Source organism: Myotis brandtii, unplaced genomic scaffold (assembly GCF_000412655.1).
Source record: "Myotis brandtii unplaced genomic scaffold, ASM41265v1 scaffold535, whole genome shotgun sequence".
NCBI classification, from domain to species: domain Eukaryota; kingdom Metazoa; phylum Chordata; class Mammalia; order Chiroptera; family Vespertilionidae; genus Myotis; species Myotis brandtii.
In genome coordinates, this window is record NW_005369964.1 from 3311635 (window position 1) to 3327651 (window position 16017).

The 16017-nt window shown below is 57.4% G+C and overlaps 1 protein-coding gene across 1 annotated transcript in view; it reads left to right on the forward strand.

The window, feature by feature from the left end:
* BCL11B (B-cell CLL/lymphoma 11B (zinc finger protein)) overlaps positions 1 to 16017 on the forward strand; it is a 92572-nt gene that overhangs the window by 36045 nt on the left and 40510 nt on the right. The window contains exon 3 of the mRNA XM_005877899.1: positions 6520 to 6735. Coding sequence (XP_005877961.1) covers positions 6520 to 6735 — 216 coding nt within the window. The remainder of the gene's footprint in view (positions 1 to 6519; positions 6736 to 16017) is intronic.

A 16017-nucleotide genomic window follows, 5' to 3' on the forward strand; every position in this document is an offset into this window, starting at 1 on the left:
CACCCAGAGGAGGGGCCTGGCTCAGGTGCTGGGAGGGACGTGAAGGCAGGCATGGGGGTCTCCGGGTGGTCGCTGTGGAAGCCCTGCCCTCCCTCTGTGCCCCCAGCCAGCCAGGCCCAGGTGGTGAGGGCAACCCGTCAGCTCAGGCCACCGAAAGGGCTGTGTTTTCAGCAGGCAGCCCAGTACCGGCTAAATGTGGATGTGAACCATGTTTTCATGTCTCCCATGGAACGGCCTGAAGGAAATCTTTAAACATAGCTGTGCAAACCCTGTGAACCCCATTTCCCCTTCCCATGGCTCCTCCTTTAAAGGACACTTACACGTGAACCCCCAAACTCCAACCCATGGCAGCCAGGGACCCAGAGACCGGTGATGGGCGCCTGATTTAGAATGAGAAGTTGGAAGTGGGACTTGGGGAGCCTTAGCTCCCCACAGAGGACTTTTTGGTCCCCCAAACGCTTGGTGCCAGGAGCTGAGCCATGCAGTACCCTCTGGGCCTGCCCGCCCCCCCCTGCTTACAGGTTTCCACGGTGACTTTCGCTGTTCACCGAAATGCTTGCATTCCCTGTCTGCTTTGTTTTATGATGGTGATATATATTTATAATGAAGTGAAAAACAAGTTCCAGGCTTTGCTGGTTCCCAGACCTTGGCAATTAAAAACTAAGAAAAAGGTGAAATAATACCTGTGGAGGGAAGGAATTTATTATTTGAGCACCCCCCGCCCCCACACACAGGACCCTTGCTGCTCTGAAATTGAGTAACAAAGATGCCTTAGGATCCTCCTTCTCTGTTCCTGCTGTCTCAGCCACAGCCCTGCCCCTACACCCACCTCCCTGCAAAAGGGCAAGAGAGACAGATGATGGGTTAGGGCTAGGACCTGTCTGGTGAGTACCTACGCCGGCTCATTTGAGGTGGCACTCCGCTTCTTTCAAAGAGGAAATTGCCAAAATGGATGTCATCGGCCGCTAATTAGATGTATTTTAACCGCGGGGTCGTTTTGCCAGCTAATGCTGTTATTATGTGCTTCCATGTGAACACGCCGGAGCTGTTAAGCAGGGTCCTGCGGCCGAGCAGGCGGCGAACGGGGCCGCGGCCGCGGAGGCTCCTTTCCTTGGTGTCAGCCGGTCCCCCCGGGTTGGCTCTGAGATGGCCAGGCCGGGCCCCTGGCCGAAGTCTGAGTCCTTTTAGCTTCTTGACATGCACCCCTTTCCCCCCTGGGACCACCTTCTTTATGTGTATCGACCAGGGAGGTGCTGAGCTCTCCAGATTGGGGACCCCCAAATCACACCTCTCTCCCTCTAGCCAAGGTCACCGTCCTCCAGTCCCCTCCTAGAAGCAACAAATGACCACCCCTAACTGGCCAGCCTTGGGTTTTCCAGCCTGAGCTGGCTTCCCTCCCGCTTCTCTCTCTAGCAAACCGGAAAAAGGGTCTTAATTTCCCGTCAGGTGGGGGGAGGCGGGCTGGAACTTGGATCATGATCCTTAAATGTGAGCAGTGCCTTTGACTTCTCCCTCTCCCCGTCGCTGCCTGCCCCACCTCCTTAATACATAGCATTTTTATCATCCTTAAGACAAAGTAGCTGGCAAAATATTTAAGCGATCCGAAAGAAATGTTTTTATTTGCCCGCGTGCTAACTGGGTTATCTGCCTATCTTGTTTATGAAATTTGAGGCTGCCTCTCCTGCAGTCTGTTCCACTCTCACATCTTCCCCGGCTCCCATTTCCATATTTCTGCGTGCATGTTCTTTGTTAATCACTTGGCAAGCGCTTATTTGAATATTAAAAATTTCTTTAATCATCAAAGGCAGGAGCACAGTCTCATGAATATTCATATTTTTCCCCCTCCTCATTACCCTGCAGTAAAAGCCAAACAGCCATCAATCGCCCTCATTACAGGCTCTGGCGTTTTGATTGGCTGCCGGCTGCCCAGAGCTTTTTTATTTTTTTATTTTTTTCCCTTCTCCTATGAGCTGTCTCTTACCTGCCAACTACCAAAAAAAAAAAAAAAATCAACAATGCAAGAATAAATTTCTCTGGTTGAAAAGCAACTGCAAACTTGTCACACAGTCCTTGTGGCTCGCTGCTGCCAAAGCGGCCAGCAGCACTACCTGGGCCCCTAAAAAAACAAAAACAAAAAAACCCAGGAAAAAAAAGGGGGGGGAGAGAGAGAGAGGAAAAAATAAATAAATAAATAAATAAATAAATGAAGAGGGAGAAACTTGAGCCTCAGCGATGAATATTTGTCAAGAGAGTTGACGTAAGTTTCATTTGCATAATGACTTTGTACTTCTGCATTAATAAAATTTGCATATGAAGCCATGTTAATTACTCCTGATCATGCTTTTTGCATTCATGCATAGTAATTTTCTCCGACTTGTGAGAATTAATGTCTTGGCATGGGGGGAGGGGCGCGGGATTGTCAGGTTTCCTTGCCAGTGGCCCTCACTCGCAGGCAGGCGCTGGCTCCCTGTCTGTCTGTCTGTCTGTCGCCCTCCTGGGTCTGTGACTCATTTTTGCACTATCAGTAGGAGTTCTTGGCTTTAAAAAATGTATCCATGGAAAGGCACCGGTAGGGAGAAAAATATACATCTGCACAGTGTAGTCCAGAGCCCGTCTCCTGGCTGGGACCTGTCACCCTCCCACCCACGTGGGAGGGTCGCCCGAGGATTCAGCCTCTCCAAAGGCTCCATTCCCCTCAAAACCGGCCCCGCGTTCCCAGGAGGGTTTTTGTGTCTCCACGCGCCGGTGTGTGTGTGTGTGTGCCGCGGAAGTGCGCATGTGCGAGGAACGAAGCCGCACCATCTGCAGGGCCCCTCCTAAAGGGAGAGCGGGTTACACCCCCCCTCGGAACGATGCATTAAAAATTACCTTACACCCTGATGGGGAGCTTAAGAAACGTTTTGGGGTCTTCTGCTTGGGCATCTTCGTGCCTCTTCGTGCAGATGCACAGAGTGAGTTGCTGATGCCCCTGAGCCGGGTGGTGCTGGGCACCCAGCCTCGGCTTCCTCATCTGTGAGAGGGAGGGGGGGTCATGTTATTGACTTCCTCGGGCGGCTGCTGGGCTTAAATGAGATGATATATGTATTCACTGTTTATTTCTCTTTCCCTAATGAAAGTGAGCTTCCATGATAAGCAGGCCAGCCAGCCAGGGGTTTATTTTTAAGCCGCCTGGATCCCGGTAAAGCCAGGATGGCGTCTCGGCGTCCCTCTGCCACATACCACCGCACACGTGCGTCTGGTCCGGTTCCAGCGGGGAACCCGCCGAGACCTCCAAAGAAATTTTTTTTTTTTTTTTTTTTTTTGCAGGAGGGCCCTGCAGGGCTCCCTAGGGTGCCTTTCCATGGGGAGTGGGGAGGGAGTTCCAGAAAGGAAAATAAATAAATGAATGAATGAAGAAATGAATGGATGCATAACATAAACGAACAGGATGACCAGTTATTGCGTGTTCACTAGAAGCTCTGTTCCGGCCAGGCATGTCCGGACTGTCCTTTAAAGGCGGGAGTCTGAGAAGTGACTCACCCAGGAAATGGCAGAGGAGAGAGAATCAGAACCCAGGCCTCGGGCTCCCAGGCAGCCTCTCTCTGAGCTCCCGGCTTCCCGTGCACGTGTCAGCCTCTGGTCACAGGGTCTGAGTGCTCTGTCAGGGGTTCTGGGTCCCTTGGCTGCTGCACTTTATTTTTTTAAAATATGTTTCCTATTGATTTTTAGAGAGAGAGGAAGGGAGAGGGATTGAGAGACAGAAACATCGACGAGAGAGAAACATCATGGATCGGCTGCCTCCTGCACGCCCCGTCCTGGGGCCTGAGCCCGACACCGGGGCACGTGCCCCAACCGGGAATCAAACTGCGACCTCCTGGTCCACTGGTCGATGCTCAACCACTGAGCCACACTGGCCGGGCGCTGGCTGCACCTTTGAAGGCAGACACGCTTTCCTTGAGAAGGAACCAGAGCTGGGAGGTGGCCTGGGATGGGCAACAAAGCCAGAGACAGTCCTCACGTTGGCCTTTAGAAGAAAATGAAGATAAGATTCATAGAACAAAAAATTCACCATTTTAACCATTTCAAGGGGTACGAGTCGTGGTTTTGAGTGTAGTCACCGTGTTGGGCAGCCATCACCACTATTTAATGCCAGAACCTTTTCATTCCTCCGAAAGCAACCCCGCCGTGACCCTCTCATGCCCCTCCCCGCCTCCCATCCAGGGCTCTCCCTGGATTTGCCTGTCCTGGACTCTCCCCACACGTGCGATCATACAGTAGGCGGCTCCTTTCAGCACCTTGGGCTTCTGCCCCAGCTTCAGGCCAGGACTTCTGGAGTCGCACCCTTGGGCAGGCTTACACTGCTCCAGCGGTGACCGCCCCCCCCCCACCCCCCCAAGCAGGGGTTCTCTGCAGGCAGGTCAGGATTGGGAGCCCCTCGCCTTGCTGGCCCCTGCCCTGGCTCGGTGGAGCCCGCCTCCACCTGGGAGCAGGTGGACTTGGCTAGGGGAGATTCCTAATGAGGTGCTGAGGCCCCCCAGGGGCAGCCCAGTCCCCACCCCCTGAGTGAGGATGGCTGGACCCTTCCTGACTTGGGCCTGAGCCTGACCTTCCCAGAAGGAGAGAGTGTGGCTGGACTGTCCTGTGGTCCTTCCAACCACGGAGGCACAGGTTCTGCTTGCTCCCGCCTTGGGCAGGGCCACCAGCACCGGGGGCTCTGCTGGTTTTCTCAGCCCTGGGAAATGCTGTGGCCTCACCCAGAACCTGGGGACCCACCCACGTTTGCTCGTTTGCAACCTCCGATGGCCTGGCTGAGCCCACAGACCCTCCAGCTCCCCTTTCCCCCACAGCCCCTCCCTTTAGGGATCCAGGGCCGCCCCATCACTCCACCCCACCGCAGGGCACCTCCAGGCTTTAGAGACGCAACTGGGTTCGGGTTCCCAGCCTCCCTGAGCCTCCGCCTCCCCGTGGGACGGGGATGATCTTCCCTGCTGAGCGGGTGGCTGTGGTCGGTGTTTCGCTCAAAGCTGCTGTCACAGCCACGGGTGTGCAGAGCCGCCCGGGGTCTGTAGGCAAGGCCTCCGTAGTGGACGGGTTCTCAGGCCAGGACTGGCCGGGGCAGGCTTCTAGGAGGGGGCAGGTGACACCGGCCTCAAGTGCCGACCCTCCCTGGGGCCGGTCTGGAATCTGGGGCATTGCCTTCTGCTCGGCGTCTGTGGCTGGAACTGCGTACGGGGCCCTCGCCACACCCTTCCTGGGCCTTGAGCTCAGAAGCATCTCAGGGCCCTGGGCGTAGCCTGGTGGGAGGTCTTCCGTGGCCCAGAGGGGCCCAGGTGGCGGGGTTAGCTCTGACCTCCCGGCAGGACATTGGCAGGTCTTCTTAAATGCCCTGCTGCCCCTCCAATCCTGGGTTACAGACAGAGCACCCCGGTTCTGCGGCCAGGCAACCAGGCTGCTGGTGTGTACAGCTTTCTGGGGCCACGTCATCAGTTTCCTGGTCTGTGCAATGGGTATCGTATGCCTCACCCCAGGGCATGTTGGGAAACTCACGGGCGGTGAACACTGTGGCTCCTGGCTCGCAGCGGGTTTGCAGGGCCCTGTGGCTCTCTGGATGGAGGATCCCGCGTGGGGCCGTGGAGTGGGCAGACGCCCCCCCCCTCCCCCCTGCAGACCTGCGTGGGGCGGTGAGCAGCGTCGGGCGGCCTCCCTGGCAGAGCCGGCCCAGGGCCCAGCTGCCTGTCGTGTTGTTGACGTTTTCTTTTTGTCTCTCTGATGCTTCCCCGCTCAATTATTCACCCAGGGAATTTGGGCTTCTTCACTTGTGGTTTTGGCAAGGGCTTCACACAAATGTTTTGCCCTGGTGGTCTCTTAGCCATTTAAGATAAACGGCCAAATCAAATGCAGGCCGTGCCGGGGAGCTGAGGCGAGGCAGGCCCCTGGCCCTGCGTCATGGTCATCAGACCAGGGAGGCATGAGGAGGGGTGCTGGGCAGTGCCAGGGTTCTCTCGGGGGTGTTCAAAGCCTCTGAAAGGCCTGGGGGCGTGGGTCGCCGAGGAGGGCCTCGGGCTGCAGGGCGGCACCAGCTGGCCGTTCGCCAGCTAACCGGCGCCCGGCGCTCCGAGGTGGACTGGGGGAGGCCGGGCCTGTCCAGACAGCCATCCGATAGAGCAAGCGGTGGCCTGGAGTTTCCCGGGGGGTGGGTGGTGGCCCAGATTTTTGGGAACAGATGCCCAATGGGGCCTGCTCCCCAGCACTTCAGAAGCCCCCCCTCCCATAGGGGGACCTACCTGGGAGTGGGCACCCTGACAGCTCCCTGCATTAGGCCCTCGGGGAGGGGAGCCTGGCCCTAAGACAGCCCAACCTGGCAGCTGTGGAAGTAGCACCCCCAGGCCCCTGCCTGTGCCCCGGTGGTCTTCCCTGCGGGGCCTGGCACCCTGGAAGGGCGGCCTGCAGCCCTCTGCCCCGGGCCCCTGTTCTGCACCCCGAGCCCCGTGTACAGTCCAGGGCCCGACTGACCAGTCTTTTCTATTGTTTTTTCTCCAGGGCCGTGCAGGCCTGCCCAGCTGCCCGCGATGGCCCCCATAGCTGCCTCCTCCTCCCACCCTCACACATCCGTGATCACCTCACCTCTGCGCGCCCTGGGCGCTCTGCCGCCCTGCTTCCCCCTGCCGTGCTGCAGCGCGCGCCCGGTCTCGGGTGACGGGACTCAGGGTGAGGGGCACACGGAGGCTCCTTTTGGATGTCAGTGTCAGTTGTCAGGTAACAGACGCCGCGGTGGAGGGGGCGGGCTCCCGGGGGTGGTGGGGTGCACCCTGGCAGAGCTAGCAGCTGCCTCTCCCAGGTGGGCCGGGGCAAGGTGGGGACCCAGGGGGGCCGTGCAGCCCCTGCCCCAAAAGGCATTTTCGGGGGGGGCGGCTCCAGGGGGAGTGGTGAAGGATGCCGACAGAACTGAGCACCAGTGCCTGGTCCCCATGGGTCAGGAGGTCCCCACGCCTCCGCCCATTCTGAGTGTCTCCCAGAATGCACCCCAGCCTCCAAATTCCATCTCGTTGGGCTGTTTAGCTAAAGCTTAATTGGATAACGCTTAACATCTGAGGTTTTCTTCTGCCCTCGCCACTGCCCCCCCGCCCCCCAGACATGGCCAGGAGAAGATTCCGTGGTGGTTGTCTGTGTACATTGCCGAGCCGTCCAAAACGCATTTCTCTTTGTGAGAATGTGTTGCCCATTAACTTTGAGGGGAAAAAGCACTTTAAAGGAGCCTTTCAGGGGGATTTCAGGGGGTGTGTTAGGGGGCTGGGGCAGGGCCATGTGTTTACTGAGGGGCTGAGCACCTACTGTGCGCCTGGCTTTCGGTTGACGAGGCTGCCCATTTTACAGATGGGCACACAGGGGCGGTGAGGTGACTCACCATTACAACCACCAACCCCCTCCCCACCCCCAGTCCCCAAACAGAAGGCCACCTCCTGCTCTGGCCTGGGCCCTGGTGTGTGCGCCGTGTGCCTCTCGGGCTGTGTGCGGCTTCTTGGCCGCCTGCCTGGTGTGCAGCACATCCCAGGTGGTGGACGCACCTGCTGTCCGGTTTCCAGGCGGGAGAGGAGAGGGTGGGCGCAGAGCGGGGACACATCAGGATTTCTCTTGACGTGGGTGGTGGGAGGAAGGTGATTTTATTGGGCAGGGTTTGCTTTTAGTTAAAGCTCTTCCCAGGGAGGGTCCCTGCTGGAGCCCCATCTCTGTGGAGGGCCACAGGCGGCCCAGCTCCAGGGTCAAGTGCTCGCTGGGCCTTGCTGCTGGCGAGGTGGCCTTCGCAGCATCCCCTCTGACACATGGTGGCATCACAGGGACTGGGTTATGCCTTGATCGCACTGAGAAGAATCGCCTGGGAGGGGTTCGCATAGAAGGCACGTGGGCCTGGTGTCCAGGGTGACTGGGGCTCCTGTCCCAGCTCGTAGGTCTGTGCTCTGGTCCCTGCTCGCTGAGCGCCGGTGCCTGCGCTGTCTGGGCGGCTGCCCTGCTCTCATGGCTTCCTGTAAGGAGTGCTGCGGGCCCTGCAGCCACTGCGGGGTAGGGGTGGGGCGAGCTATCAGAGATCAGCCCAATGTCAAGTTCTGTGGTGCAGACACACCATCTCCTCGGTGCTCAGGGCTTTGCTTAACCCTCTGCCGGCTCCAGCTCTTCCTAGAAGCAGCTGTGCTGTGCGGGAGCTGTTCCACTCCCATTGTGCAGACGGGGAAGTAAAGCCTCGGGCAGGGTGGCTGGGCCAAGGTTGGGGCCCTGGAATTTGTCAGCGGGATGCCTCCTGACAAGGCTACCCTCTGCCTACCGAGTCACATGCCTCTGCCTACATCCGGGGGATGTTCCTCACACACCTGCTCGCAGCCGCGGTGCCACCTGCTTCCTTGTAAGGGCTGTGTATTGAGGGCCTACTGTTTGCTGCCTTGTTCTAGGCACTTTGTGTGAATTCTTGAGTTTAATCCTCCCAGCAGCCTTAGGTAGGTTCACTCCCCACTTTACAGATGAGAGAATGAGGCTCAGAGGCATTGAGGGCTCACGGCTCTCATTCATTCATTCATTCATTCATTCATTCACTCATCCATTCCTCCACAAAACGCCACTACATGGGCACCTAGTTTGTAGACACTGTGCAACCCAGACGGAGTCAGGCGAGGGGTCCCTGCCCTCCCGCTGCTCGTAGTCTGGCGGTGGTGGGAGGAGCAGGAAGGGAACTGTACATCCCTTTAAAGGGGATGGAGGAGCAAAGGTGGGATTTGATCCTGGGCTGCTCAGCCAGCACCTGTTCCATCTTTGGCGTTGCCTCCTCAGTGTGAGGCCTCCTCGGCTTTTATAGCTCGATGCTATGAGGACTCAGAGACCGGAGCAGCCCCCAGAGTTGATGGCAGTGGGGTGTCTGTGCCTGGGGTCCCTGGGACCGCTCCTCCTGACCCCAGGGGCCCGCTCTCAGCCTCCAGCACTCCACCCCGATTCCCAGCACTGTCCCCTTTCATCGCCGGGTCCCCATGAATCAGCTGCGCCAGGTCGCACCACCGTATTTTCCGATGAATTTCAACCTGCAAATATCCCGTTCCTGTGGTGTTTTTCCCGCTGTAGCTTCTGCCCCTGGCACCGGCTGTTTGCTTCAGTGTGTTTAGTGCCTGTTTAATTAGCAGTTGCAATGGAGTCATTACATTCCCAGTTCCCCGTCAGGAGGAGGCAGGCCTCTGTGCAGGGGGGAAGGGGCCGCCGGCCACACTGTGTCTTGTCCCTTTCTGGATCTGGACGCACTGAACCTCTCTCTTCAAATTAATACGGAAAACCCCGGTGTAACTGCGTTTCTCGCAGGTTAATTGCCTGCCCGGGAACACGCTCGCAGCTCTTTATGGAAGGGTGTGATTTCATGGGGGAGAAGACCACACAGGCATGGTGCTGTGTGCCTCTCGGGCTGGCGGCACCCCACAAGCCCCGCCTCCCAGGACCCCAACCCAGACCCCTTTCTGGTGGTCAGGGTGGGGGAAGGGACTTCTTTGACCCCTGCGCGTCCGTTGCTCTTTGACTCGCTGAGATAACGGGCAGCCAAGTCCAGGCGTTCCTAGGAAATGAAGATTTTCCTGAGAAATTCCACGTAGGGACTTCTCCAGGCGGCCCGTGGAGTCAAGAGGTTCAGGCTGTGGTCCTGGCCCTTCCTGTACCTGGCTGGTGACCTTGAACAAGTGACCCCCCGCCCCCCCCACCCTGAGCCTCATTTTCCCCATATATATATATTCATACACCTACATATACAGGGTGTCCCCCCCAAAATGTATACAGACTTGAAGAGCTGATAGCTCGGTTTTGAAAATGAAATGTATTTTAATAAACACGGCCTTTATAATGATTCAAAGTGTGTGTATACATTGTTGGGGGACACCCTATATAGCTGTGATATACATGTTACAGTTAGAAACGGGGCTCCTTATATTGATCTCTGAAGTGGGTCATTTAGTCCTTTCAGTTACAGTTACTGTGGATGGCTGGGCCTGGGGCTTGGGGAGCGTGCCCTGGAGGCGTCTACGATTCAGAGGCAGACACGAGAGTGTGTCAGACCCTGGGTGAAGGCCGCTCTGTGCCGCATGGCGGTGTGACCTTGGAGAGTGTGACCTTGGAGAGGTGTGACCTTGGAGAAGTCATTTCCTGCCCCTTCCCTCCGTTTCCCCACCTGCAACATGGGGGTGGTGCATGCTCTGAAGGACTGTTTGGAGGATTGCATGAGGTCGTAGGTCAGGAGTGGAGGACTGTGCCCCGTGCTGAACCCTGTAGACATCGCGACTCACTGGTGAGCAGATGGGCTTCAGAACACGGCGTGGTCCGTCTCTGGCACCGCGTGGACTCTTCCTTCAAGCCGGACCCCGAGGCTCCGTTCTGAGCGGCAGATCCCCTACCAGCCTTGGGAGGTAGAGAAGGAAGCGAGAGACTCGGCTGCGTATCTAAAAGCCGCCAATGGTCAGCAGCCACACTGATTAATACAAATACATGAGTTTGGTGGAGCTCAAGGGCCCATGCAAGACCACACAGGACCCAGCTCGGGGAAGCGGGGGTGTTTGGGTTTAAAGGAAGGAGTCCGCGGCTGTCACTGGTATCTGCTGAAATCACAGGGCTGTCCTGTAAAGTTAAATTCAATTTACTTTTCTACCGAGAGCCTGCTTGCTGTGCTGTGTAACCAGGCGGGGGTTTCTTGGCTTGGGTTAAAGGGACAATAAAGATAAAAGAATACCTGTAAGTAAATAGGAGGGTTTAACCATCGTTTTCCCCTCCTTCTGCTATATCCCAGTGTTCATCTGTGTTGGTTTTTAAAACCGGGCCGTCCAATGGGACGCCGTGGACTGGACCACCCTCGCTGTGGAAGCTTGGTGCAATTAATACAGTCTGTCTGGAAAGGGGCCTTATTTCTGGAAGCTTTATGTTAATGATATGGTCTGTGCTTTGCACATTTCATCCCAGAACAAGGAGCGAGCTGCAGTTGCATTCTGGACTGGGTTTGATTAGCACCGGAGGATCCGTGGGCAGCCACGGGGCGCCGCGGGCCGAGGTGCAGCGCCCGCCAGGCCCGCGCCGGCGCACTGCCTCGGCCCGTGCAGGGGCGCCGAGGTGCCCCAGTGGGGTGTGAGAGCCTCCATGGAGACTCTGGAGGGAGGGGTGAGTATGGGGTGAAGAAGAAGAGAAGTGAGTGTGGGTGAGCGTGTGTGGACGGAAGCACTCCGAAGGGGGGAGGTTCGGGAGGTGTTCTTGCGCCTCCCTTTGCAGAGTCGCGTTTGTAGATGGGTCCTGGTTGGCCAGCCAGGTCTCAGGGCCGGCGGGGGCTGGCTCACTGTAGAAGAAGGGCTCTCAGGGGAGTTATTAAAAATTTAGAGTCATTCGTACGCCTTGTGATGTCTGCACCGCCCAAAGGGCCGCAGGTCCGGCAGATGCCACCCAGCGGGGACTTCTGCACGCCAGGCCCTGGATTCTGCTGCGGTGTCTGTCCGCTTCTGAGAACACACCAGCGCTGACCTCCAGCCTTGAGCGCCCACCATTGGAGAATGTGCTGGGAGAAGCCGTGGAGAGCCGCACGGCCCCCAGGGTTGGAGGGAGCCCCCTCTCCAGGCTGGTGGAGGTGGCCCAGAGCCCCAGGGCATGGGTGAACCCCAGAAAGTCCCCTGTCTGGCTGCCTGAAGTCACTTCTCCAGCCCCAGTGGGGGCTGAGGTTGCTGGGGAGCAGGGAAAGGGGTGGGGGAGGGGTTGAGGCTGCCCAGCAGGGGGCGGGGGGCAGGGGCACCTACCAGTGTGACTGTCCTTAGATAAAAGGGCTCCCAGCGACGACATCCAGACGGAGACCTGCAGCCAGGCCAGATTCCTTGTGCCTCTGCGAGCCGGCCCCGCAGACCCTCTGAGGGCAGAGCTAAATCAAAGAGTTCTGCTCAAATCCGTCCAAGATGTTGCTGCTTTTCCTGCTCTGACAGGAGAGGCATTGGAAGTGCAGTTTCTTTCCTTTTTTTTCTTCCCTTTTTTTTTTTTTATAGCTGTCTTAAAAAGGAGTTTGGCTGTTTAGCACAGCTGGTGCTCATTACATTATGCACTGGCAATAAAATAGCATGTGTAATTAATTTTTAATGCAGCCTGGATGCAGCACTTTAAAGCAGTGAGTGGATGTGAATAGCCGGCACTGGCCACCGACACCAGAGATCTCAGAGCGAGGCCGCCCCCCGTTCCGCAGCTTGAAAGGGCGCCCGAAAGCGGCAGGGGCGGCCGGCACCCTCCACGTGGAGCCCAGTGGCCCAGGACCGGGCTCACCTTGGTGGCCTGAGGCTTGTATGGAGCTTTAACGATGTTGGATCGGGGGGTCCCGGAGGGGTCATCTCATCCAACCCCTTCATTATCCAGACGGGGAAACAGAGAGCGGGGAAGAGGCCACACGCCGTGTATGGCTGAGCTGAGCTGGAGTGCACCCCCCAGGCTCTGCCCACTGGACCACACTGCCTCACGTAGTTCATTTTGAAGACGGAGGACTCTCACCGTCCTGCGGAGGCTGCGGGACACGTGCCGCTGGACTGGGCAGCAGATAGATAGTGTTTGCCTTGGGGAGCCTCACGTGCTTAGCCTCTGGGACCCTCAGCTTGGCCGTCTGCGGTTGGAACACGCTTCCATGCGTCTCCGGTGCGAGCCGTTCTGTGGCCGCCCCATCTCCTCGCAGGGCTCGTGGCACAGATTCCCGTGGGACAGGAAAGGCCATTGTGGACACATGTTGGCAGAAGGGCCGCAGGTGTCGCGGGAAGCTCCAGCGAAGGGGCCATGCTTGGTTCTTATTCTCAAGGGCATGGCGTGACCCTGTGACCTTGGGTAGCCACTGTTTTTCTTCACGCCTCAGTTTTCTTACCTGGGAAATGAGCTCTCCCTGCTCATCATCCCCGCATTGGGGGGCCCGCTGACCGGCCTGCCAGCATGGGATGGCCACAGCCGATCACCAGCACGTGGGGCAGCAGAGGCGAAGGGAGGGGTGAGGGGCAGGGAGGAGGAGGCTGGTATTGAAAAGCCTCGAGTGCCGCGTGCTCCGAGGATGACGTGGCCGCCATCTCTCTGACAGTCTCCTGTCAGGGACGGGGAGGAGGGCACACGGCCGTCAGTGCTCCTGGGTTGGCAGCTGTCGTCAGCAGTGCCCGAGGCACCTCATCCTCATGACACCCCCTAAGAAGAAGCCGCCGCACCACCTTATGCTCATGAGTTTACTGGAGCTCAGAGAGGCCAACCAAGTGCCCCGGGTCACACAGCACACGAGTAGCACAACTGAGATGGGGACTCAGGTCTGCCTGGCCCTGGCGTCATGCTCACAGCTGTCCCCTCCGGTTGGGCTGCACGGTGGCTCAGAGGCGGGCAACGGCAATGCCGCCTGCCCTGGGAAACCAGACCCCATTCAGAAATGGGCCCGGGGGGGTCCCCCAGGTCTGCCTTCATCACCAGCTATCCTGGTGCCCGATCCTGGGCCAGACGCAGGGGTCGGAAATGAGCTCAGTGGGGCCCTTCCCTTGAGGGGGTCCCGGTGGTGGGGGCTGCACGGCAAACATGAGATGTACATCCCATGATGCCGTGCTTGACTGAAGACAGATGGAAGGACTGGGCTATGGGATCTGGGAGGAGTCGGGGTGCACGGAGTTTCCTGCTGGGGAAGATGAGGCTGGAGAGGGGGCAGGCTCCTTCCAGTGTGGGGGGCAGTGACAGAGACGGATGTGGGCGTCTTCTAGGAGGGGTGCTGCTGACCCGACCAGCCTCCACTGGCCCTGGCTGGCCCCCCCGGAGGAGGGGGCGGTCTGAGTTGTCAGCGACTTAAGGGGACACAGACAGAGTAACTGACCCTCAGACCACCCGAGGGGAGTTTTGATGTTGAAGAAGAGGCCTGGGGTTTGGGAAGAGATTTTCTCATCACATCCCCCTCCATTTGGGTTTCTGGGGTCTGGCCGGGAGGCAGGGACTCGGCACTGGCCCCGCTCCAGCCTTCACCAGGTCCACGCCTGTCCCGGTCACTGTCTTCCCAGCGCTGGGCGGGCCCGGGAGACGGGGGTGGACGGTGAAGACCCGGAAAGGTCATGGTCACGTCCTCCAGGGAAAGCAGGACAAGCTCACAGATCTGTTTGTGCCCCTTCATTTGTGTGCGCCGCCCCCCCGGAAACAGTCTCTCTTCACTTGAGAGAAGCAGCTGCCGTCGCCCCTAAAGCTTGAGGTGTCTGTCTCCTTTGGTGGGGGAACAAAATGTACTTGTCCTTTCGAACCCGAGGGTCGGGCAGGGCGGAGAGGCTGTGTACTGTGCATATTTCACAATCAAACCCAAGTAGTCTAAACCATGAAATATCATTTATCCAAACATAATCAAGGCTGGCCAATTTCATCCAAAAAGCAGCGGGAAGAAACCTTCGGTGGGCAGGGGCCCCGCTGTGTGGGGTTCCACGTGCAGCCCGCCTTACACCTGAGGCAGATACAAGCTGCCCGTCACTTGAGTCCCCTCCTTGGGAGTTATTTAATAACCAAGAGCCGGGGGGTGGTGTGTGACCACGGTGTGTGGTCGGTGGGGGTGGAAGCATCAACCATGATTTCCTCTCCCACCAGGTTTCTTCTTACCCTTGACAGTGAAGCCACCAGGTCACGGGCGGGCCACTATTTCTGTGCCCCCACTGTGTGCCACTATTTCTGTGCCCCCACTGTGCGTCACTATTTCTGTGCCCCCACTGTGCACCACTATTTCTGGCTCCCACTGTGCGTCAGGCCTTCTGCAGGGGCCTTTGCAGAAATCTAAGCTTCCCAGCAGCTTCTCTCTTAGGAAGGTAACCTTGTATAGTTCACAAGTGAGAAGACCAGAGAGGTGATGTGACTTGCCTGAAATGGCACAGCTCATAGATGGCAGAGGTGGGATTTGAACTCGGGTCTCTTTGGGTCTGGGGGCCACAGCCTGCTCCTCCCCTGGCTTTCTGGCTCACGGGCTGCCCGCCAACTGGCCTGCCTGGCTGGGTGAGTGGGAGCAGCCGAGAGAGAGAGGAACGAGCTAGTGGATCACAGAGCTGTGCCCGGATAGAAAGAAGGCCTGCACTTTATGATTTCAGCGAAAAGGATCCGAGGGCTGGGACTTCTCAAAGGAGGTTAATGCAAAAACGGAGTCACTAGCTGCAGAGACAGGGACAGTTGGAATCGTTTCATAAATCTGGACATTTTACATTATTGCCTTTGTTAATAAGAGGTGAGGCATGGCCGGCGGGAGGAGCCGAGTTTAACCAGTTCTTTCGGACGAGGGCTCCCTTTTCTCCCAACTCCTTGCACTTTATTAACAAGCACCTCCTTTATTCTCGGTTTCATAGTAAAAGGAGCCATTGCTTGAAGGCCCACTGTGTGCCACAGCCTCTGTACGCGCCATCTCCATGATTCTCACGGTGGTACGAGGGTATGCCGCTGGAATTGTTTTCATATTGTGGTCAACCACACAGAACAGAAAACTGGCCATTTTAGCCACTTTTCGGTGTACATACTCATTGTTCTGGTCCCAGCACCACCATCCATCTCCAGAACCATTTATCATCACAAATGGAAACTGCCCCCCCTTAAGCTTAAAAAAAAACCACAACCACTATCTACTTTCTGTCTCCGTGAGTTTGACTCCTGGGCCCCTGGTAGAAGTGGAATCACACAGTGTTCGTCCTTTTGTGCCTGGCCTGTCTCACCCAGCGCGTCCTCCAGGTCCGGCCCATCCATGTTGTCGCGTGTGACAGGCTCTCCTTCCTTTTCGAGGCTGAGTAGTATTCCACTCTGCGGATGGACCACGTCTGTTTGTCCATTCGTCCTGTGATGGAGACTTGGCTGCTTCTGCCTCTTGGTGGTTGTGAGTGATGCTGCTGTGAACATGTGCACACAGTGGTTCGGGACCCGGCTTTCCGCTCTTCGGGGTTTATACCCAGGAGAGAAATTGCTGGATCCATGGCCATTCTATGTGTCACCCGTTGGGGAACTGCCCCCCCCCCCCCCGCCTTTCACAATGGCCGCACCATGTTCCATTCT